This window comes from Seriola dumerili, unplaced genomic scaffold (genome assembly GCF_002260705.1).
Source record: "Seriola dumerili isolate Sdu_G_001 unplaced genomic scaffold, Sdu_1.0 BDQW01000478.1, whole genome shotgun sequence".
NCBI lineage: Eukaryota > Metazoa > Chordata > Actinopteri > Carangiformes > Carangidae > Seriola > Seriola dumerili.
The window spans coordinates 4,069,852-4,094,063 of NW_019174733.1; the positions used below are offsets into that span (position 1 = coordinate 4,069,852).

The 24,212-nt window shown below is 39.9% G+C and overlaps 2 protein-coding genes across 4 annotated transcripts; one reads left to right on the top strand and one right to left on the bottom strand.

The window, feature by feature from the left end:
• The first annotated feature begins 10,560 nt into the window (after window positions 1-10,560).
• On the top strand, window positions 10,561-15,026 carry LOC111235323 (zinc finger protein Pegasus-like). Of its 3 annotated transcripts, none has more exons than XM_022763743.1 (4): window positions 10,561-11,005; window positions 11,128-11,336; window positions 11,889-12,062; window positions 12,140-15,026. In XM_022763743.1, the coding sequence occupies exons 2-4, from the start codon at window positions 11,204-11,206 to the stop codon at window positions 13,102-13,104; spliced, it is 1,272 nt and encodes a 423-aa protein (XP_022619464.1). In that variant the 5' UTR covers window positions 10,561-11,005; window positions 11,128-11,203; the 3' UTR covers window positions 13,105-15,026. The 3 variants fall into 3 exon arrangements, with proteins under 3 accessions (XP_022619464.1, XP_022619465.1, XP_022619466.1); XM_022763744.1 differs by having other exon boundaries at window positions 11,176-11,336; XM_022763745.1 differs by having other exon boundaries at window positions 10,561-10,704; window positions 11,176-11,336.
• Window positions 15,027-15,158: 132 nt separating this feature from the next.
• On the bottom strand, window positions 15,159-24,158 carry LOC111235169 (deleted in malignant brain tumors 1 protein-like). The gene is made up of 20 exons (XM_022763505.1): window positions 24,107-24,158; window positions 23,378-23,419; window positions 22,947-22,988; window positions 22,675-22,722; window positions 22,119-22,257; window positions 21,830-22,026; window positions 21,134-21,166; window positions 20,955-21,053; window positions 20,764-20,793; window positions 20,555-20,653; window positions 20,342-20,386; window positions 20,138-20,236; window positions 18,802-18,837; window positions 18,458-18,602; window positions 17,998-18,203; window positions 17,037-17,212; window positions 16,650-16,880; window positions 16,397-16,557; window positions 15,514-15,758; window positions 15,159-15,367 (listed from the first exon to the last, which is right to left on the bottom strand). Exons 1-20 carry the CDS (start codon window positions 24,156-24,158, stop codon window positions 15,285-15,287), a joined length of 2,208 nt encoding a protein of 735 aa, XP_022619226.1. The 3' UTR covers window positions 15,159-15,284.
• Between the last annotated feature and the right edge of the window lie 54 nt (window positions 24,159-24,212).

A 24,212-nucleotide genomic window follows, 5' to 3' on the forward strand; every position in this document is an offset into this window, starting at 1 on the left:
TGAACTGGAACACTGACTATAAGCCAGGCCTTATGCAGCATCCACGTCAAAAAGTTTAAGCCGTGATTACGAGCAGCCAAGTGGGAAAAACCATTCACATCAGCCTTCAACAATATCTTCCACTTGGTGAAAAGACCAACAGGCTTGTCAAGAAACTTTTGGCAGAATGGCTAGAAATGCAGCACTGCCTCAGTTACATTATGATAAAATCAATTTACACTAATACAATCAATTCAGCTAATTTTATAGGAGCTATGCACTGTTTGTTTGTATCTGGTTCCTCTTGGTATCAAACTGCCACAAATACTTAACACAACACAGAACAGTGGATAATTTAGGCTATTTAGGTGGTGTGACTTCAAGCTAACCACCAGGGCAAAATACCTTGGAATAATAAACATTGGAAAAGAGAGGTTTTGAGCCCATATTTATCAAACTTCTAAAAATTACACACACATAAGACTGTTCTTAAGACAACTTAGGAAGAAAAAAAAAGTAAAAGCAATCAAGAGTAAGAGAAATATTTAGAGCAGCTCTCAAGTGGTCACATGATTAATATGCACAGAGCAGTACTGCAGCCATGTAAGATCTACTCTTCACCAACTGGAGCTCTCATAAATTTAATTGTTTTTAACTGGAAAAAGTTTTGATAAAAATACTTAAAGACAGGAGGTAAAAGTAATGTATTATAAAGGTGGTGTTTCTGTAATTTAGCCTACCCTCACTGAAACAAATGGGGTGGTCAAAATAATAGACACCCGTGTCTATAACACAATATAGTTCCAACAGCACAACAAACGGCAGCCTCCAAAATGACCATAAAGCTGAATGAGCACCTCTTTAAAACAGGTTCAACAAAAACTGAAAACTGTGACCATCAGGATTGCTGTATTAGACTGCATTTGTTTTAGCTAGGTGTTCGTAATAAACCGCCAACTGAGTGTAGACAGATATATATATATATAAAAGATATAGAGAAAAAAAATCTAATACACAAATACATATGGATACTTAATATGGAATCTTGTATATCAAATACTCTCTGAACATAAAATTAAATAAAGTCATGGGAGTCATATCATCATTTTCCTCCTGTTTAAGTAAAAATGGGATACATATGAGGGACCAGCACCAATCCATATTAGATCCCTCAAAAGTGCTCTTTTAATACAGTACATCAAGCATTCACACCAGCCCTTGACAACTCTTCCTTACATCTTAACAGACCCCTAAGTCCTCAGGGCACCCAGGAAAATTAACCATTTAATAGTAATAAATAACTGAGTCTGACGAACAGGGACTTCAAATCAGTCTCTCTCTCTCTCTCTCTCTCTCTCTCTCTCTCTCTCTCTCATAGCTGGATTAACAAACAGCCCAATTTCATGCAACATCCCTCTTTTCCCCACTCACGTACACACCCTATAATGTGACAGCTTCATAGAAAGGTTTCCTCAACCTCATGCATGCAATTTTTTTTTCAGGAAATAATAAGCATTTCAATCAAACAAAGAAAGAAACTGACAGAAGAGATGATAACATACCAAGGTTACCTTCAGTAGTGGAATGTAAGTGAAAGTATATTTTTCAAATACAAATATGAGGTGTACTTGAGCACCTTCTTTGTAAATTAAGATTTTACATTTCTAGATTTTTTCTTTCTATATTGCAGTATTGCTACTTTTACGAATGGTTCTGTGATATTTTAGACCCACGCAGCATTGTGACATCCTGGTATTTATCTTTTCTATCAATGGCATTCCCATTACTACTTTCACCTTCTTTCCTGGTTTCGCTCCTTTTCCTTCTCTGACGATGTATACTGTTACAGGCCTTTGTATTAGTCAAAATGGAGCATTGATTATTTGTAAAAACATAAGTGCAAATCAAATCAACATTGCGCAGGGACAGATGAGAGCTGCCTACCTGTGCACACGCAGGAAAAGGGGGGCAGTTATTGACCAATTGATTTGATGTGAAGGAGGGGCATTCTTTTTCCCGCAGTGAAAAGACCTTGACTGCAAGGCCAGCAATCACTCCACCACCTTACCTCCAACTACAAATACCTCTAACACCCAACTGTGTCCTCAATCTCCACTCCAACGGGCCCAGGTATGCAACTTTTCCGGCACCACTGTTATGTATTTGGCTTTCTATTTCACTTTAATAGGGGAGAAATTGGCAACATATTCTTTTACAGCCCCCTGGCACCATTAGAAAGCCTGCTGTCACTTGGATTATTTATGAAAAACTATTTCATGCTTACTTACATTTGCCGCTTATTTTCCCCCAGTGTGACCTGCAGCAGATTTAGTTCCATTTCGAAAGCCTTAAAGCCAATTCTTTATGTCTGCAGGTCAGCCTTCTCGATTGAGTCGAGATTGAAATACCAGTGTGTAGTGGGAAAGGTATGGCAAGAGGAAACCAATAGTCTTTTATTGTGTAGAGGGCTTCAGTAAAGAGAAAAGGAAGGCGAATACTGAAAAAGGAGAAACGATAGAAGGGTGAAGGCGGGGGAACGAGGTGATTTTTTGGTGGATCTGGGATTGGAGACACCTGCAGAAATAGGAGGCGATGCAAAGGCAGCAACAAAAGTTGAGGAGTGAATGGGCCACAAACATCCAGCTGCCTGTGAGCAGCAAAGACAACAAAGACTGGCCAAGAACTGAGTCAGCAAATTGGCATAGAACGTAAAAACACAAAAGACATAAAAAAGAAAGTGGTCTTAAATCCGCAAGATTTTATATTTCATCCAAAAACATGTCAAATTCCTTTGCTTGTGTGGTGTTTTACAAGGACTACAATGATAAACTTTGCTGGGAGGTTTTGTTTGTGATTTTTTTTTCCCCCCTTGTGTTTCTCGAATCTATACTCATATTCTTGTCTGTACAAGGAAATTGGCAATCTTTGTCTTTCAACATATCAAATAAATCAAAATAAATTTCCCCACTAAGGAGCTCGACAGGCCAGGACAAAACAGTCACACTCCCCTCTGGAGCATGCATCTATACTCATAATCCCATACTGTATGAGATGGGGTCTTTCACTCTCCATTGCACACACACGCACACAAACGCACACAAACACACACACGCACACACTTTTGATCTGGGTTTGGCCTGGTCTTTATACAGTGACCCTAATAAACTGCGGCGTGGCCGAGCCGGTTTGTCACTGTCACAGGTAAGTGATGTAATTAATGAGTGTGTAGCAGAGTGGATGGGAGCTGGGGCGTTAGCTTTTAAACACCTCTTCAGCTGACTGGGTTTGGGGAGGCCCAGCTGGACACAGCCAACGGATCGATACGGGGTCAGGGGTCAGTCAACCCTCCCATTATGTCCGAGGTAGCTCCCATCATCGTCTGGCTAACGATGCCTGCAGGAGGGCCAGCGACAGAGCTGCTGCAGAAAGAGGAAGCAGCTTCAAACTGAGGCTGTTGCGGTTTCTGGGGTTGAAGTCTAAAGCTTGTTTTTGTATATATCTATGATGAAGAATCCAAACAGCTTCACCATGGTTGGAGAGTCTCCATATTCTGTTTCTGGAAAAGCTTCAGCTTGTCAGGTCACACTTAGCTAATAAAGTACATAGTTCCTATATAGTCGACTGTGTAAGAACTATGGTCCCTACACAATTACATTGGTCATGTGATCTGGTTGTTCAGATCTCCAGCTACACATACTGTCAGACCAACAGTGTAGAACTACACATTACTGCATAACCTAACAGTGTGTTTTTGTTGTTGCTGTCTGTTATCATGTGTAAAGAGCTCAAAAGAGTACTGTCATCAAACTGCAACGACACAACTGTATAAAAAAATAATCAAACACAACAACCCAACAGTGACTGCAGTGATGGCCTCTGGCTAGTGCCAGTGCAGTCACTGACTAGGAAAGGACAAAGAAAACAGCAGGGTTTCAGCAGCAATTGTTCCTGCTCACACTGGTGTAATCAATAATTGTCTAATGAGGGTTTTTTGTTTGGAAAAACAAAACTCTGTTAAAGCAGAAATTTTTACGTTCATTCCCCTGAATTACACTTTAAAATAAACTTTATAAACATATCTTAACCTTGTGCCCTGAGTTCTTCAGTTTTTGTTGATGTCCATCTACAGTTTGGTAATGCTCATGCAAACGCTCATTTTATTAAGAGGTGTATTTTTTTAAATCAATGTTATACTTAAACCCCAAAGAATTCGATATCCTAATGGATGTAATTCCTAACGATGCCATTATGTTAATTCAGGGTAACAGCTCTTTCTGAGTTTTTAATGTGCTGCTACGGTTGTTTTTTGTCATTTTTATATTTTTTATAATGTAGTATTCTGGTATAAGATTTCTTCAGGTTTATTTTATTGTAAAATTAAATGAGATGTGCTGTTGATTTATCTGATATCTGTAAATCAAAATAAAACAATATTACCAATTTTTGTGTCTTGGTATTGGTAATTTCTCTTTTATAGAGGTAAAATTACAGCTAAAAACCTGTTTCTTATTTTTTAATTTATTTAAAGTTATATTTCCAAGCCAGTCACCAACGTGAAACATTATATAAGCTATGATTTTTTTTCTCCTTATGATGCCCAGCCATTTAAAAAGGTTTTAATAATTAATTTTTTGTCTATTTACAATAAAGGAAATGAAATTTTTAAAGCATTTTAATGTAAAACTTCCCTCACATTAGCAGGACTGTCCATTTCAGATCGCTTTTTTCTCAGACTCTATAACGACTCCCAAAGATCCATACAGAGATCGAAACTCAACAGCTAATTTAAAGTGTGCCTCACATTTCTTGGAGCTTTGAGTTTTTTATCCTGTAGGTGCCCCAAGGAATACTGTGACCAGTTTTGCTCATGATGTTGATACATTATTAATATTACAGCAGGGGAGCATGGGAAATCGTTCCTGGCCAGATTGGGTTTGATCAATATCCTGAGAGGGCAGGAGACTCATTAATCTAAAACTTCCCTCACATTAGCAGCACTGTCCGATTTAGACCACTCTTTACTCAGACTCAATAGGCACTCCAGCAGATCCATACAGAGATCAAAACTCAACGGCTAATTTAGAGTGCACTGGAGTTTTTAATGCTGTGAGCTCCCTAGTGAACACTGGGACCAGTTTTGTTTATGATATTGATGTTGATTCATTATTATTATTATTACAGGGATCTTAATTTGTAAAGACAAAAAATACAAACGACGTTTTACAAAACAAATTTGATAAAAAATCTCTATGAATGTGGTTACTTCTGTCATGTAAAAACAAGGTCTCTTATTCTAGTATTCAAAATCATGACACACCCATTTTCACAAAACTGTTTCTTTTTCTTTTACTAAATAAGGTGAAAACAAGGCGAATCAAACTGACTTACAACACACAAAAAAATACAAGGCCGAAAGAGCTCATAAGGTATTAAAATTAAAAATTAAAAAAAAAAAAGGAAATCAACTGTTACAATGTACAGTATAATAATTCTGGAATTTATTTGACATTGATGTTCATATTGTAGGTGTTACCAGCAAAATTAAAAGAGATAAGTAGAGCTGAAACGATTAGTTGATTAATTAATTGGCCAACTAACAGAAAATTAATCAGAAACTATTTTGATTATTCATTAATCATTTATGTTATTTTTTAAGCAGACATTCAGGATTTGTTACATACCTTATGTGACCGTACACTAAATATCTTTGGGTTTTTCGTTTGTTGGACAAACCTAGCAATTTCAAAACCTTGTACTCTGGGATATTTTAATGTAAACAATGGATTGGTTAAAGCAATTAATCACGAAAATAATCAGCAGATGAACTGATAAAAATGAATCGTTAGTTGTGGATGTAAAAAAAAAAAAACAATCTTTGTTTTGTTTCAGCCGGCTAAGATGATACTAAGTGTGAGCAGTGTGGTAGACATGCTGAGGGTTGATACTCTATGTGTGACCATTGGTGTTTAAGGATGTGCCAGTGGACGCACTATATTATCTTCCTATGGACAGGCTAATCCATTACCAGCCTTCTTGCAGTGCGAGTGAAATGCTCGTATTAGGGCAACTGTGCGTTCAGAGGCATCATTCAGGACAATGAGCTATAGCTAGAGAGTGACAAGCTAGAAAAATGTCCCCACTTTTCAGGCTGTACAAATGACGTTTGGCCACGATAACTCACAACTGGACACTTCATTTCAAGTCGAGAGCTAGCTGGCCAGTCAAAAGCTATTATACCATCTTCTTTATTTGTGACCCATGGTTTTGGTAGTAGGACCATCAAATATATACTGCTAAAATGCCACTTCAGTCAAAAATATTGGCCAATTCTTTCTCTGTCGTGACTGGGTCCGGATGGCAACCTGCTTCTGATGGTATAAACCTTTAAGAGTCAGGTGGTCAGGCAGCTGGCATCTATCAGGCCCAACAGCACCATGTGAAGAAGAGTGACCAATGCTGCTGATCCCTCGTAGCCATTCTCAAAGCATAACAGTCAAATGAATTGATTAGCAATTTATCACAGGGGAATTGCTTGCTTAGAGGAATAATCACTCACCGATAAAGAAGAAATGGCTATGAATACATTTCAAGGATGACAATCTTTGAGGAGTAATAGTATAATTTGTCACTTGTGACAGTCTATTTGATTGTTCTCGATATTTCAGCCTGGTGGAATATTGGACAGAATCGCGCCGGGTTGTCAGAGCCAGGCTGAGGTGTGTGTGTGAATTCGTCGAGTCGTGCTTTTAATACGGTAATAAGGCAGTCAGAAGAACACTTCGACTTCCTAAGGTGACAGCAGCTTTATCGCGCGTCGCCTCATAAACTCCCATCATATCTGTTCGCCACTATTATCAAATGGATGTTTAGCGTGCTTCAGTGTGTCTGTGTGTGGGTGTGTGAAAGAGACAGCGAATGAGTGAGCAACCTGTGCCTGTGTGTGTGTGTGTGTGTGTGTGTGTGTGTGTGTGTGTGTGTGTGTGTGTGTGTGTGTGTGTGTGTGTGTGTGTGTGTATAGAGGGTGATGACATGAGAGCACAAACAGATCAGCATGAAAAGCGAGTTGATCCTGGCTGAGGGCAGAAATACTGTAGGACCACAAAGACTTTGAGCTTTTCATAAGAAAAATAAGCCCATCCTCCCGTGTTGAAGTGACACATTTCTCTTTCTGCTCCTATTCCCTCTTGAAGTCCAGGCAGCTGTGGTCAAACTTAGGTCAATAAAATGTCTGTCTGTCCATTGAGCTGCCACACCTATCAAAAGATGAAAGTTTGTCTTTAAAAGGAGAGATAGAATTCAGCGGGGAGAGAGTGGGCCATTCTGCGAGGCATGCAGGAAATTAATCAAGGAAATGGGGTTTTTGGTGTGCCTATATCACAACTAATCTATCCTTTGTCCACATGTAGCCAGCTCCAAGCCTCACCAATCAAGAGCGACACGCTGGCTTTATGAAAAGCCACTTGTTCCCTGCATAATTGGGGGGTCTCATTGCTGAGTTAAATGGGAGGTGGAGGTGGAGGGAGGGGCAGTCTTGTTTGCCCATGTAAAGTGTGATCCAGATAATAGCTTTCTCATCAAAGGCAGCAATTACATTCATTACAACGGCGCAAGGCGCGCCTGCAAGGAAATTAAGTGGTGAGAGGAAAGAAAAGCTTAATATATACCTCCTTTTTCCTATCCCCCTCCTCTCAGTTCTTTTTCAAATGCTCCACGTGGAGCGGGAGACCTCAAGAAAGAAACAGTCGCAGTAGAAGAAGAATAAATCTCGTCAAAGTCCCTCTTCACCTTTCTGCATCCAAGAGGCTCCCGTCTACCGTTACTATGGCTGCACTTGTCTAGGATTAAAAAGCTTTTCCAGGAGGGTAATCTCTAATGCAGCCCAACAAATGACACCAACTCTTAAAAAACTGCTTAAGACCTTTTTCTAAATTAAATTCCAATTTCTTTCTTGGAAAGGAGGAGCAAATGAATTGTCTTGTGTGGCGTTAAACCACAAACAGCCTGTAAATCAAGCAGTTAAGAGGAGAAGGGAACCTTTTCATTCAGGCCTTTTAAATGTGAATCAGAGCAAGTGGATAACACTGCAACCTTCTCAAAGACAGGTGTTGTCCCAGAGCCCATTCTACATGTGGCAGTGTGTATATTCAAACGCTCGCTCATATAATTTAGATTGGTCTCATAAAGGTTTTGAGTTCAAGTCAGATCTATACAAAATGTTAAGTATATGAGTTATTGAGTCATTCTATCAAAATAGACACAAATGTTGGATTACCATGTTTGATTTATGTTAGAGTAGATATTATGTAATTGTATGGCTGAAGGTAAGCCATTTAACATCCAAAGCAGTTTTTCAACAAAAAGTTTCCAACAGTGTGACCACAGTATTATTGGATGTAAATACCACCCACACTAAGCCCTATTTGAGTATTACCTGCACTCAGTCTCATTAATACATGCTCACTGCCCTTTAACAGAACAGCTTAATATATCGTGCAGTGGACATGTCATTAATGCAAAATTAAGGATGACCAATTCTTCCCCTTAAGTATTTTTAGGCTTAATAAATCTGTCCTTCAAACCAGCAGCTATGTTGGCTCTAACTGCAGGAGATGCTTAGTAGTAAATACAACGTGAGATTATTGTTTCAAAGATTTATACGATATGAATAAAAAAAAAACAAACAATTGAAACAAATGAGAGCACCAAGACGTGTGTAGTTTGTCTTTTCGTGACGACAAATCATTGTGGCTGTGTGTAAATTATTCAAAAGGATCTGGCCTCGGTGGAAACCTGAGCATAATTAAATTGCAATAAAATAACATTAGTGTGGACAGGCTGTTAGAAGGTGATGTAATTGGCTGCTCCGGCGGTCACGGTTCAACTGATGAGGTTGACTGTCACGTCTTCTGTGGGTGCTCTACATGCTGTCCCACAGGACTGGCAGCTGACACAGACAGGACTCGCTAGCTTACTGTAGACTGAGCTTTCTGTGTCTGCACAGTGATAGCAATGACATGTCTAATCTTGATGAGTCAAACCTTTTCCTGCGAGGTTAGAACTTGTACCAGCCTGCATGTCTTACCTTGGTATCCTGTGTCATGTGGAGTCCTTGAGTCTCAAAACAGTGTGTGGTAAAATGGGAAGTACCTGTACCATCACTGAGACATGTGCGCCATCTAGTGTCCGGATGCTGAACTGCACTCATATGTGGACAGGCAACAGCAGGTGTACATGCAGATCCAATCTGATCTATGAAAAAACGTAAAATAGCATGTTAACATTCCCTGAAGAGACACACAAACAGATCACACACACGCTATAGCTTCTCCACAGGACATAGCACAGATAGGTATATAAATTGTCAACATCAAATGAATGACTCTTGTTACAGAGTAAAGTGTTCTCTGGCAGCAGGTTTACATTACTGCTGTAATACTATTGCTCTGACAGTAGCAGTTGTAATGCGGTAAGAGGATACAGCAGCCTCACTCAACTTAGTCGTTTATCATCTTCTCCTCAGTGGTTTTCCTACAACTTTGACACAAATGGGGCAATGTGATCTTCACCAAGCCCTTACTGGTAAATTATTGATTGTGATAAAACATGGATGAGTCAATAGCTTTTGAAAGTAATGCAATTGTTGTGCCTCATTTGCCACTTGCGCATAATTGCAAGCTGTACATCTGAAAGTGTGTCATGTCAGGGACAATGCTATCAGTTAACTTCATTAGCTGGTGGCAAGACATCTGTGTTTCTAATTCAAACTGTCTGTAAAAAAGAAAAAAAAAGAAAAAAAAGCCATTGTCTTTGATGACAAAGTGCATTGTTGAAGGTAAGTTTCAATATTGATACAACGTTGACAAATTATTAATGACAATTTCATCTTTGAATCACTAACATAAAAGATATTATCTAAAAATTGTTTTAGAAAACAAGTTCCTTCATGTATGAGCCTATATTTGACGTGAAATGTTGACACTAAACAACTCCATAATAAGACATCATCTTAAGAGTTGTGCCAGTCTAAAAATGTGCACAAGTTTGTTTGTTGTCTTAATATTAATGCTGACGCTAAACCAGAAAAAAGTTCCATGTTTCATCAGAAAGCCACATAGTTAAATCCCTTCGACGGCGTTCTCCTCTGTCGAATGCGCTTTTTAGCTAGTTAGGTGAACTAGCTAAAAAGTTTGTTTGCTTCACAGTTATTTTGAAAACATTAACATACATTTAAATCAACATCCGACGTGTAACCTCAGGCCATTAACTGGAGTTTCAGAATTTGTAAATAATACATTATTTGTGTTAAATTGTATCTTACCCATTCCTCTGCGGCATGTTTTAGGCCTCGTCGTCTGTACAAAACATTTTTGGTCTTCAGGCACAGAAAATACAAAAGAGGTGCGTCGATTCATATTGTTGTTTAAAAATGTTGTATTGCGTTTTCGCTGAATGCATACAATGTGGACAACTGTATAACTTTGTCTTTTTACCAAAGCTGTGGCATTAGTGGAGGTGAAGGGAACCTTTCTTGGCGGGCTATATTGGTTTTTTGGCGGGACGGTTTTCACCGGTGCACAGATATTGAACTTTGACCCCTCAAACTGGTTTATTGTTTTGATTTCGCAGGTTGTCTTTCTTTGTGAATTGTATCGATTGTGTCGACGGAACGGATATTTTAAAACTAGTATTAGACTTGTGGGGTTTACGGACACTCGTACGGACTATGTAAGTGATGACCGTGTTGAGCAGATACCGGCGTAGCTGTTGACAAAGATGCTATCTCCGAGTTAAGCTAACGTTAGCTGTGCAGCTAACGCAGCGTACGTAGCTTTGGTAACAACATGACGGTGATGAGGAGCGGTGTGTAGGAGCGACCGAGCTTTAATCGGATCGCGCCGATTTCCTGCTTGACAGTTACTGGTTTTCAGGATTACCCCATTGTTTGTGTCTGGATAGCTACTAAACAGCTTTTCCAAGCGAGCAAACAAAACTGTTTACATTTAACCGACGACTTATCTTCGAAGAGGTAGGTGTGTAACTTTGGAAATCAGCTAGCTACGTTAACGACACGGATACTTAGACTTTTTTTTAAATGTGGTTGGTTGCATATGTGTTTTCATGACATTTTAATTCCCTGACTTCATGCAGATTCATAATTGTGATCGCCACAGTAAAACACGTAACACGTCTTTTTAGTGTTGGACATTTGCATCGCTTTCTTTCAATGGGTGAGGAAAAGCCGGACACGCTGGACTTTGTGAAGGATTTCCAGGAGTATCTGAGCCAGCAGACTCAACATGTCAACATGATATCAGGCTCTGTCAGCGGCGTCAAGGAGGCGGACGAGCTGCCAGCAGGTAAAGTAACTGTGTTACTGCTAGTGTCATTTAACCTCTGTTTATAGCCCTTATATGTAAATTCAGCATTTTTTTATGCGTGGGTTTAGTGCAGTTTTGTTCAGTTAATTTTTAGGCAACCCGCTGACAGATGTCCCTATAGGCATTATCTGATATCAGATGTAGTTTAATGAATGTTATCACTTACTGCTGGAGTAATCGGACATGGTCATTGTTTTCCACTTGATCCTTCAATAAATCTGTGATAAATCAGCTTGTTAAATCATTGGCTGTTGTTTTGATAACAATTTCTGAACTACTGTCCCGTTTATATTTCATAGTGCCACCTATAATATGCAGTTAACATAAGAGTTGGACTACATGTTGTTACAACTTGAATGCCAGCTAAATGAATTAAAGGCAGCTATGGTATTCATGAAAATAAGACATTACTGCCAAATCACTTGTTTCCCTATATACCGTAGTAAAGTATAATCAGTGCTTGTATGGTATGGTATCATTTTGGTGTTTTCTTGTATAAATTATAAGTGCTGCTAATGTTCCTGTATGCAGACTGCAGTCAAAATGGACTGGACCACCCCGCAGTGGACATGTCACTTGAGGACAGCTCAGGGATCCTTGTGGATGGTTTTGAGAGGACATATGACGGCAAGCTCAAGTGCCGCTACTGCAACTATGCCACCAGAGGCACAGCACGACTTATTGAGCACATCCGAATTCACACAGGTAAGTGTTAATAGTTAATTTTCAGGGGATAACGCTCACAAAGTTTTATTATTGATCCTGTTTTTCCAATTAAACAGGAGAGAAGCCGCACCGCTGCCACCTTTGCCCATTTGCTTCGGCCTACGAGCGCCACCTGGAGGCCCACATGCGATCACACACAGGCGAGAAGCCTTACAAGTGTGAGCTGTGCTCCTTCCGCTGCAGTGATCGTAGCAACTTGTCGCACCATCGCCGCAGACGTCACAAACTCCTGCCAATGAAAGGTGCTCGCTCACTTTCCCACAAGAAGATGCTGAGTGTTTTACAGAAGAAGGCCAGCTCACTGGGCTATGGCCGCCGGCTCCTCATCAACTTCAGCCCCCCTTCTATGGTGGTGCACAAGGCTGACAATGTGAATGACTTCTCTCATGAGCTGCCCCACTTACGTCAGGAGACCTATGATAATCAGAATCGAGCAGTCGAGGACGGGCTCTCCACAAATCAAAATCACCATCACCATGATATGGTCATGGACAACCCCCTGAACCAGCTTTCCACCCTGGCAGGCCAGTTGGCCAGCCTCCCTTCAGAGTCCCAGGGTCAGACTCAACCTCCCATGTCTCCAGGAGCAGAATCTATCGTAGATGAGAAGCCCTTCCTCATCCAGCAGCCCCACCCCGCCACAGCTCCTGTGGCTGTCACAGCCAGCATGGCCCATGCCTCCTCCTCCTCCCCAATCACCCCAGAGCCCCGGGCTCCTCCCCACAGCAATTGCAGCCCTGGAGGGGGACCCTGCAGTGAGCACAGTGGGCGCACCAGTACCCCTAGTATCTCCAACAGCCAACCCAGTACACCAGCTCCAGGCCTGTCCGCCCCACTCCAGGACTCCCACATGCTGCATCACTGCCAGCACTGTGACATCTACTTCCCAGACAACATCCTCTACACCATCCACATGGGCTGCCATGGGTACGAGAACCCATTCCAGTGCAACATCTGTGGCTACAAGTGCAAGAGCAAGTACGACTTTGCCTGCCACTTTGCCCGCGGGCAGCACAAGTAATGGATGACTGAGTATGAATTTGAATGAACTTTTAACGGACAGCTTTCTTTTTATTAATTCCATAGTAATTTTATTTATTGGTCTTTTACTTGGCCTTGATGTAGCCTAGCCTTTAAAAGTTGTACTTATACAGGAAAATGTCAACATTCAGATGGTTCCATTTTATATAATTAAAGGTGCCCATTCAAGTGTATTATAAAGGGATGATCAGTGTTTTCAACAGGTTGAGAATTTATTTGTGGTGATTGAGGGAGTCACAATTATGTGCTGTTAAAAAATAAAGACAACTTCCCTACTCAGCCAAACTAACTGACCTTATTGAATGAAGTAGGTAACCAAATTCACAAGATTCCTTGAACTTTGTTTCTCTTTTTTTTTTTTAAGGAATTCATTCACAAATCTAAAAGCAACTTATAAAATATACCATAGAAAATGGTCAACTGTAATGTTGCATATACATGATTTGAAATATGATGGTCAAAACGCAGAGGTGATGCTTTTCAATCCCTCTCAAGTGATATAACTAATGCTAAGGGCAGACTACATATTTTGAGGAAACCATGTACACATGCAGTGGCTAGATGTAATGTCTCCATTGACTCTAAAAAAAAAATCCTAAATATAACATCACCTCATGGAAGAAAAAAGCATGACCATAGCTCACCTGTGCCTGTTAAGAGAGTAAAGGGGGGAGGGTCAACAAATTGGCTGTCACTCTTAGCAGCATGTTCCTTTAGAAAAATACAAACTGTAAAGACAAAACAAATGTGTGTTGCAGGGCGATTCTGACTGAGTCACCCAAATAAATTCTCAACACTCCTGGAGCTATAAAGATTTCTGTAATGATACTCACACAGGAGTCAAACTGTTGGCCTCGAGTGATCTTACTTAAGCCTTGTTGAAATTATTTCAGTGCTTGGTGCATTACTACTATTTATTTGCAGTGCCTGACATAGTCACTTTCTTGTGTGTCCAAGATAAAGAGGACTGTTACTTTGAAGATTAATATTATTACAGTTATTCTCTTCTTACTGTAATGGATAGGCCCAGAACCTTAGAAAAAAAAGTTGGGCCATTGTAGTTTTCTATGGTAGCCACGATTTTTTTTGTTTGCCAAAATTCTGGTCCATGAGTGCTGCTAAGAAACTTTGAAATCAATGCCAGCTGTACTATATGGGTGGCATTTACAGTAAAACCTGGCCGCACTTTGTATGGTCAGCCAGTTAAGATGTTAAACTAGATTTTATTGAAGTCGTGTTGTTTTTGAAGTTCCTCCACACAGTGCCCTTCCTTGACCAGCATCATGGTAACTCCTCTCATTTTCTTAAAAGGGTTTTGCATATCCTTTTAACTATATCATTCTGATCTTTTGATATTGTATGAAGTCACTTTGATAACCAGTATCTCCGTGTTTAGGACAGAATCACCAAGTCTTGTGTCTCATGTGAACACTTTTTCAGAATTGCCACGTAGCACTGGGGATGCCAAATTTTAGCCTTTGTGATAATACACCACAATCCCCCCATTCATCACATGGATCCCAGTGCTTTTCTGAATATTTACTGAGTATTGTATTCTGAGTGGTTGGATAGATGTTCAGTGTCAAAAAAGCAAAATCGTTTTGCAGGAAGACTGCTACTTTAGCAAGATTGTTCTTTGTCTTGAGTACTGTTGTCTGTTGCTTAGCAACATGTGTGGAGAACATAGTTACCGTTTATAGGACCACCGTTTTGTCACCATGCTTACCAATAATAGGGGCATCCAGTAATGACTGCCTTATGTTCTCTCAGTGTGTCGTAGGTTCATAGGTAATGGTGAATGTTGAAGCCTTTTGGCGATCACGCTCCCTCTGGGATGGCAAATCATTTTATTGTGAGATGGATTAATCTAACTAATTTATAAGTAAAGTGTTTTCTAACAGAGCTGCATCTTGTCTTTTGTTTTCATTTTCTCCACCTCTGTATTCAGCAAAAGTGATATTAATTTTATGGGGTGTTAATATTAAACATTAAGAGTATAACATAATGAAATACACAAACACAGATTGTCTTTTGATGATGCTTTTAATCAGGTAATGCGATAAAGAGAAATGGTGAGTATAATAAAGTCACAGTGAAAAGAATGGTAGGAGATTTAGATTTGTAAAGATTGATGCAGCTCACTGCAATATCTGCAATAAGTTAATCCTTGTCCTGCTTCTTGTCCCGTTCCATGTCCTGCTTCATGTCCTGCTTATCAGTCCCTTCTTCCTTTTTCTCAAGTTCTGTCAAAGAGAAATAGTGAAATGTCTTTTATTGTTATGTTTTTTGAGCTCATGAGATCACAATGATTTTTCTTCCTGCTAACCTAATATGATTTTTTCAATTGATCCACTATTGACATCAAAACCAGGTACGAATGGCTACAGACCTTTGAGTTGGATGGGACCCATGACCAGAGTTTGGCTGTCATGTTTTGACCCCACATCTCTGGTCATACGTCTGTTGCAGCCACGGCGGCAGCGGGAATTGTAGTCAGAGGCCTGGCATATCAGGACCTTGCACTGGATATACACTGACTCTGTGGCTCGCAGGAACTGGAACGCCCTAAATCTGAAGCGGGCGTAGGCATTGGTGCCACTGGTGTAGGCATAGTAGGTGTTGTCCACAGGACATCTGAAGGTGAGACAGACAGTGTTACTGGACAATACACATACTATGACTATGTAAGGGACATGGATTATCATGTTAAGAGAATAGCAAGGGCCTGTACTTTGTTTATTAACATTTGTATGTGGAAAACTATTCAGATCCCTTACTTCAGTAAAAGTTCCAATACTGCAAATAAAATTGCTAACAAATCGTAGATGTCTGAAACATGTTACAAGAGGCCCCGGCTGCCATTTCCTTAATAAGTCACAAGCCATACAGTTTGGGGAAACACAGGTTTATCTTTAACAGTGCCACTTATATACACTTATAAGTGTTTTGTTGTGAAATATTTTATACCTGTAAAGTACCAAGTAACTATAGCTGTAAAATAAATGTAATGGAGAGGAAATATAAAGTATCAGAAAATGGAAATACACAAGTGCAAGTACCTCAAAATTGTACTTAAGTATAATACTTTAGCAAATGTACTTGATTACTTTGCACCACTGGTGTTTGGTGGGACACACTAGAAGTTTCAGCATTGACTACACTAATCCAGCCGCTCTTATTTCAAAAACAGTCACAGGAAGCCCGTGCAGGTTAGGTGCTCTATCTACACTGCTTGTGGGGAGCAGTGAAGCAAGACAACACACTCATCTTACCCGTTACGGACCAGGTAGTAAGGTCTGCTTTGGAAATCATGGGGCGATGGTGAGGTCACACAGGTGTCAAGAAAGAGGACCAGGGTGCTGTCACCCCTTCTCAGGTCCACTTGGACGTACATGTTCTGGTTGAGTGTCACCTTGTATGGAACTTGAGTCACCTGAGAGTGTAAAATATCAGCATCATGTGTAAGTATTTACAATAGGAATCTTCTGCATAAACAGTCATTCCTTTACCACTACCTGAACACACCTGGTAGTAGAAGCTGCTGGATGTGTAGAATGCCATGCTGGTATTGAATCTGCCTGTGCCTACAATGCTACTGTTATCATGATGTTCCACAAGGTACATAATCTGGGACACTGAGTCCTGCTCCATTCGGCAGCCCACGTTCAGTTTGAGGTGGGTCTGGCGTGTGATCTCTCCGGAGTTGGAGGTGTAGGCACGGATAGCGTTGGTGTACACAACTTTGCCATTCTCAAACTGTTCATGGTAGAAGATAGTGGAAAACAGTCACACTCAAGAATCCACTGACATCTGCATTTACTGTATGTCTTAACCATCACTGTAATTTGTGGGAGAATTATTACAAAGTACTGCATATTGCGAATGTTTTCCAGAAGGTGATGAGTTGTCTACCTTTCGAGCGGTGCCGCAAGTGTTGATGGGGAAATTGAAGACCACCTGGTACCTGGAAACCTGGGGTCTGCAGTATGGGTCGTCCAGGTACAGACTGTGGCCATCATAGCCGAGAGAGTTCAGGTAACTCCTCTCAATCACAATGTTCATGTTGTCTGAGGAACAGTCCACTCGACCTGACAGAGGAGACATGATATTTACAACAGCCTGAATTACTTTAAGGATGACGGTGTAGCATTTCACAATACTTGCATTTTTACCCAAGTGTTGCTCTAGCATTGGTTGATCTATCACTTTGGTCCAAATTTTTATATTTCAACAAGCACTCATAGGATTGCCATGAAATTTTGGCGAAACATTCTTGGTCCCCAGAGTATGAAGCCTACTGGAATTGATGATCCCTTGACTTTTGCTTTAGCACTACCATGAGGTTCACATATGTGGCAGATGGATTATCCCATCATTTAACAGCACATTCAGGTTTTAATTTGTCGAATATTTTGGTTCATGACAAAATAACAGCAAACCTAATGACATTCCCATCAGCTTCAGCTGTATTTTGTTTGTAGCTAAATTAAGTAAACATGGTAAACATTACATGCTAAAGCATTGACAATGTTTGTATTTAGCACAATGCTCCACTGTGCCTATGTACAGCCCCACAGAGCAGCTACTGCACATTACCCATAATGCAACCAACAGCAACATTTGGTTAGATCCTCCCTGCCTGGTAATTGCTCACATCTTTCAAACTCCATACCCCTTCTTTGTAACACACGCTTTCTGTGAAAAAATTGTAGTCAAATTGAGATATCCCTCGTGACAGTTTTACAAGCCAAAGCAGACAGTATAGATTGTTTCACAGGATGTATTTCAGTCCGCAAGAGACATTTAACACATAAGTTGAAAGAACTCAGTGTCTTATACCCACTTTTAAATATCATATATATCATATCTCTACCTGAGTTTGGTGGCAAAGAGCTCGCGAACTCAGCTTTGAACCCTCGGCCGACAACAGAACCATCAGTTCTGAAGAGCACAGTCATGTAGTTGGAGGTCGAGTAGAAAGTGTTCAGACTGTTGTTGCACACTTTGCCCAGATATCGTGAACCGACAGATGGTCCATCATAGACTGAAACGTAGTCACAGTTGCAGCAGTTCTCCAATCTAGGTTAAAAAAATATGATAAAAGCCATAGATTATTAAGATTATTCACTTACTGAAGTAAAACTCGAAATACAGTTTCTTTAATGATGATCCATTCAGAGCCTAAATCTATATTTTGTTGGTATTTTTTCCAGGAAGTTGATAATATTCTCTGTCACTCCTGTCATCACATACTGTAATTTCTCCATGTGTAATTCACATATTGAGGGCGCTTATTTATACTAATGGTCTCCAAAGAACCAGTCTTCACTCACTGCAGGAACGTGAAATCCAGGAAGATTCTTTGGTCATACGGAGCTCTGAGCTGCCAGACACAGTAGGCGTTGTCGTAGTAGTAGTTGGGATGGTTCGGGCTGGAGAAGGTGCCAGAACCAGACAAAGAGCCTCCACAGGGTGTTGCTAAAGGTGGACAAGATGGCACAAGTGTCATTGCAGCAAACTATATGCAGCTTCCCATGTAATTGCCGCAGTTTTAACGACATGAGGGCTGAGCTGGGAGACATAGAAGAGACATTTCAGTACTCTTTCCTGCCAGCAGAATAAATGACATGCTGCTTTACTCACACATACTCCAGACTGTTTAGAGGCTTGGTCATACCTGAGGTGGCACTTTCAGTGGTCCAGTAGCAGTAAGCTACATGGCAAAGAGAGACAATGAAACAATTACAATCATTCATATACATCAACAAACAACTGTGAACAAAAAAATATCATCCAACCATGTCTATATTGTTATCCAGTCGATCAGCAGTTGTGTTAAATACAGTAAGAAGGACATTGCAGTAGTCTAAAATAAATGCGTAGGCAAGTTTTTTTCTGCATTTGACTGTGATAGGAAGCCTTTTACTTTAGATACGTTTTGTAAGTGGCGTGTGTGGTCAGCATCAACAATTTGTGGTCTGTGTGGTCCTTTGTAAAGACAGGCAGGCTAAATGAAGACATGCTGCTCCTGAGGCTTTTAGCACAAAAATTAAGAACCTCTACTTCGATGTTGTTGAGTTGCAGGGTAATTTTCAGTCAGTGGGGGTGAGAACTGCTTGTCGGATGGTTGTTTCCATCAGAATTGCGACCATTTCTATAAGTGACATTCTGTCACTCACACCCACTTTACGCAGTGACTGGTCAGCTGTGGGGAAGTGAGAAAGGAGCCAAGGTTTGCACTTCTCGCTCTAGCTCTTTTTTTTTTTTATTACACAACTACTTCTGTCACTTTTCACATGAACAATATGAATATCCTCCAGGACTGGAAACTGATGTGAAATTGACACTTCACATTTCTGCAAATCTGTGAATCTTTGATGATTACCTCATCCTGTAAAGAAAAACTTCAACCAATATTCTGTCCCTTTCCTATCAGATCATAGCATTTTTCTTTTTTTTCTCGTTAACTAATATCACTTTGATTTAGATTTCACAATGATCGATCAGCGTATGTTCTGCCCCAACATCCTGTTTCAACAGGAAGTACATCATTAAAGACATAAAAATAGTATTTTTTAAATCCTGTGCTAAATCACAAAATTTTGACTATGACCCTCTTTATGAGTGGGTCCAGTTACATGAACTGGACCCACTCATAAAGAGGGTCATACTAAAAATTTTGACTTCCAGCAATTTACTCAGTTCACTGACATTATAATCTGTATAGAAGTCTCCTGATATAACATTAATTCTTAAATATTACATTCTGAAAATGGTGGACTGGCAGTAAGCTACATGACAGAGAGAAGAGAATAAAGTGGTAATTATGTTTTAAACCTCTTCTTACTGTGTAAAAAAACATGATGATACACCTGCTGTTTATTCTGCAACTGTGAACAAAACATATTATCATGCCATGTTTGTATGAGCCCTGAGGAATTTGAGTGATTCCTTCAGCAAGAGAGGGATACTAAGCCTGTTAATCGTGTTGATTTGTTACACTTGGCACTTACAGTGGTAGTCATAGCAACAGTTGCCATAGTATTCACAAGAGCTTGAGCAGGAGCAGCTTCCCATGTTGTAACCGCAGTTGTAACGACACGAGGGCCCAGCTGGGAGACACAGGATGACGTTGACATTACGTTACAGCTACTGAGGAACCATTACATATCAAGTTCTCCAAGCTAAATTGGCTGAAGCTTGAAGGGTTTTTATACCTGTGGTGGCAGGCCTCCTTGTAGTGCTCGTTGATGGGCAGTAGTCTACATGACAGAGAAAGAAAAATGAGGTCATTAACTTACTGCATGATAACTTATAATACAGCTACTGCTATGTGTCATTCTGAGCACAGTATACTGGAATTTGACAGACAGATTCCTTCAGCAAGAGAGGGCTGCTAATGCTGTTGATTTTTTACACTTGGAACTTACAGTTGTAGTCATAGCAACAGTTGCCATAGTGTTGACATGAGCTTGAGCAGGAGCAGCTTCCCATGTTGTAACCGCAGTTGTAACGACACGAGGGCTGAGCTGGGAGACACAGGATGATATAGTCAAACCAAAGTATTTTCAACTCTCTAAGAGAATATTCATTTGACCTTTGAGCTGCTGCTTGAAACAGTTTTCAGATAGTTAAATACCTTCGGTCGTGATTCCAGCTCCGCAGTAATCTGAGAGAAAGACAACAATTACAGTAGTGAATTAATTCATTTTTCAATTTATCAATTTTCACTCCTATTCAGCTCCTCCTCTCTTCTTCTAGTAAACATGAGGGTTTAAACAGTGGTGAGATAGTGAGGCTGTTGAAGCGTGAGAACTGCTGGACACTTACAGCTGTAGTCATGACAACAGTTGCCATAGTATTGACAAGAGCTTGAGCAGGAGCAGTTTCCCATGTTGGAACCGCAGTTGTAACGACACGAGGGCCGAGCTAGGGGAAAACAATTACTTTTACAGGAGAAACTTCCAGTGAAAAATGTATGGAACTTTTACTTGGAGAGATTAAATTACCTGTGACTGGTGCAGATGTGGCTGAGCTGAAATCTGTATGACAGAGAGATTAGATTGATATATGAGCCTTTTGATACTTCACCTATTCTACTCAGCAAAGACCATCATATTGCTACAGCCTGGTCTGGTGGTGGAAGAAGTACCCAGATTAAAGTAAAGGTATCAGTACAACAATGTGAAAGTTACAGTTAAAAGGCCTGTATTCATTATCCTGCTAAAGTAATAGCTCAGAGGTAAAGTGTACTTAAAGTATTAAAAGGACAGGTACCCATTCTGCTAAGAAAAACGGTGAATACATTATCAATATATTGTTAATACTGATGCATTAATGCATAAAGAGCATTTTACTAATGTAACTGGACCCCAAAGGGTCACAGTATAAATCACTGGGGTCATGAGATGATTAATGTAGGGGCAGCAAAGAATGAAAAACTAATTTCTGCTACACACATTTGCTTTCATATTTTATTTCTCTAATCTTTGTACACTTTTATGCCTTTGGGCCTCAAACAGTGACTTAAATTACACCATGTGAAAAACTGGTGGACTTGAAACAGTGGCACCAACCAATCTTACTCTTCAACAATTGTATTGTATTTTATAAGATTATCATATGTTGTTTTATGTGAAATGTTAATCTGAAATGAATGGGGACACACTGTGTAAAATATCTTGGTCACATCCAAAGCAACTTACCAACAATTTTGTAGTAAGCACGAAATCCTGAGTATCCACCACTGCTATCACTCCTGAAGCGCACCGTCAAATAAGACCCGGTGGAGCGGAAGATGGCGTTGTTTGAGCCACACACCTTCCCCAGGAGCCTGCTTCCAGTGCTGGAGCCATCATAGACGTAAATGACATCAAAATTGCATTCTGGGTGATTCTCAATGCTGTCACAAGAGCAAAAGAAGAGCAGGGATTTGAAATTAAAGCCACAGACAATACAGCGCCAGTAGTTAGTGACCGCAGGACATACACTTACTTTACATTAGAGAACTCCAGCTGCACAATTTGTCTGCCTGGTCTGATGTACCAAGTACAGTCTGCATAGTCATAGTAATTGTGTGGATAGTTGGGGCTGTGAAAGGTGCCACTGGTGCTATACAGATAACCACCACATGCTGCAGATGAAGAAACACAGGTTTATGAAAATGTAAAACTAAAAAGACTTGCAAAGAATAGAGAAATAACAAATGACAACCGACAACAAGATTGACAGTCTTACAAGTAAGAAACAAAGTAAATGTTATGGTGCGGTGCAGAGAATAAAAGAAAAAATGCTGAGATCGTATATTGAACTACAATGGGTTGGGAAATGCACAAATTACTTCTTCTTAATCTACACGTCAAAGACTTCCTCAAAGGTATTTTGTCCAAAAAAATCTTATTGTGTGTTTAATGTGTTTATGCCAATTGCTTTTGATCTGTGTGGTTATCTCTCCTGACAAAACTAAACTTTTTACATGAATGTTTTAACTGAGCAAAGCAAAAACCCACAACCATGAGCTGACATTGTGCTTTGCTGGAACTCATTTTACCTGCTGCAGAATCACTTGTTCCAAAATGTCCGTATGTTGCATCAGAAACTGAAAAAAAAAGTAGAGCAACAGAGCGATACAACACAACAGTATCAACACATTCTGTGACTCAGATGACTCAGATAACTCAGGACGTTAGTTATCCTAATAAACACTTCACTTTTAATATTCTTAGTAAATGGAAACTGTTGGCTAAAACCACCTGAAAGCAACAACACATCAAACCATTCTGATAGAAACAGGGCAAGGGAGACTTAGAATTAGTTTTGTACCTGGAGAACCTGGTACCGTCGTTGTTTGGAAGTGATCAGCATCTGATGGATTATGGATTATAAAACAAAAGATCAATGCCACTTAAAAGCCCAGTTAGAGCAAAGGTAACAACAGCCAAAAAAAAGTAAATGTAAAAACACAGACACAGAATCTTCCCAACAGCTCAGTCTAATGTTGCCCATTACTGCCCTAAAAACACAAATGTAATACTGATGTGAGCGAAAAAGAAAATATAACTCAGGACGTTAGTTATCCTAATAATCACTTCACTTTTAATATTCTTAGTAAATGGAAACTGTTGGCTAAATCCACCTGAAAGCAACAACACATCAACCCATTCTCATGGAAACAGGGCAAGGGAGACAACATTTTTGATGTACGTATTTTAGACAATTAAAGCTAAACTAAAAATTTAGAATTAGTTTTGTACCTGGAGAACCTGGTACCGCCGTTGTTTGGAAGCGATCACCACCTGATGGATTATGGATTACAAAACAAAAGATCAATGCCACTTAAAAGCCCAGTTAGAGCAAAGGTAACAACAGCCAAAAAAAAAGTAAATGTAAAAACACATAGACACAGAATCTTTCCAACAGCTCAATGCTCAGTCTAATGTTGCCCATTACTGCCCTAAAAACACAAATGTAATACTGATGTGAGTGAAAAAGAAAATATAACTCAGGACGTTAGTTATCCTAATAATCACTTCACTTTCAATATTCTTAGTAAATGGAAACTGTTGGCTAAATCCACCTGAAAGCAACAACACATCAACCCATTCTCATGGAAACAGGGCAAGGGAGACAACATTTTTGATGTATGTATTTTAGACAATTAAAGCTAAACTAAAAATTTAGAATTAGTTTTGTACCTGGAGAACCTGGTACCGCCGTTGTTTGGAAGCGATCACCACCTGATGGATTATGGATTAGAAAACAAAAGATCAATGCCACTTAAAAGCCCAGTTAGAGCAAAGGTAACAACAGCCAAAAAAAAAGTAAATGTAAAAACACATAGACACAGAATCTTTCCAACAGCTCAGTCTAATGTTGCCCATTACTGCCCTAAAAACACAAATGTAATACTGATGTGAGCGAAAAAGAAAATAATTCAAAACCAAAGAGGAAAAACACAACAATAAGAAATTAGTGCATAATACCTTGCACTCCATGTGTGGCGATCACGCTGCAAAGAACCAACAGAGTCCACATTGTGAATCCGTTCATCTTCCAAACTGCTTCAGATGCTGAACTTGGCAGCTTATA

Bases quoted from the DNA above. Each gene is read 5' to 3' on its own strand.
- LOC111235323 (XM_022763743.1), top strand. From the start codon at position 11,204: ATGGGTGAGGAAAAGCCGGACACGCTGGACTTTGTGAAGGATTTCCAG. The intron at 11,337-11,888 runs GTAAAGTAACTG...TCCTGTATGCAG, and splicing joins GGCGGACGAGCTGCCAGCAG to ACTGCAGTCAAAATGGACTG. The intron at 12,063-12,139 runs GTAAGTGTTAAT...CCAATTAAACAG, and splicing joins GCACATCCGAATTCACACAG to GAGAGAAGCCGCACCGCTGC.
- LOC111235169 (XM_022763505.1), bottom strand. From the start codon at position 24,158: ATGTGGACTCTGTTGGTTCTTTGCAGCGTGATCGCCACACATGGAGTG. The intron at 22,989-23,377 runs GTACAAAACTAA...ATAATCCATCAG, and splicing joins GGCGGTACCAGGTTCTCCAG to ATGCTGATCACTTCCAAACA. The intron at 15,368-15,513 runs GTCTGTAGCCAT...TCTCTTTGACAG, and splicing joins GGGTCCCATCCAACTCAAAG to AACTTGAGAAAAAGGAAGAA.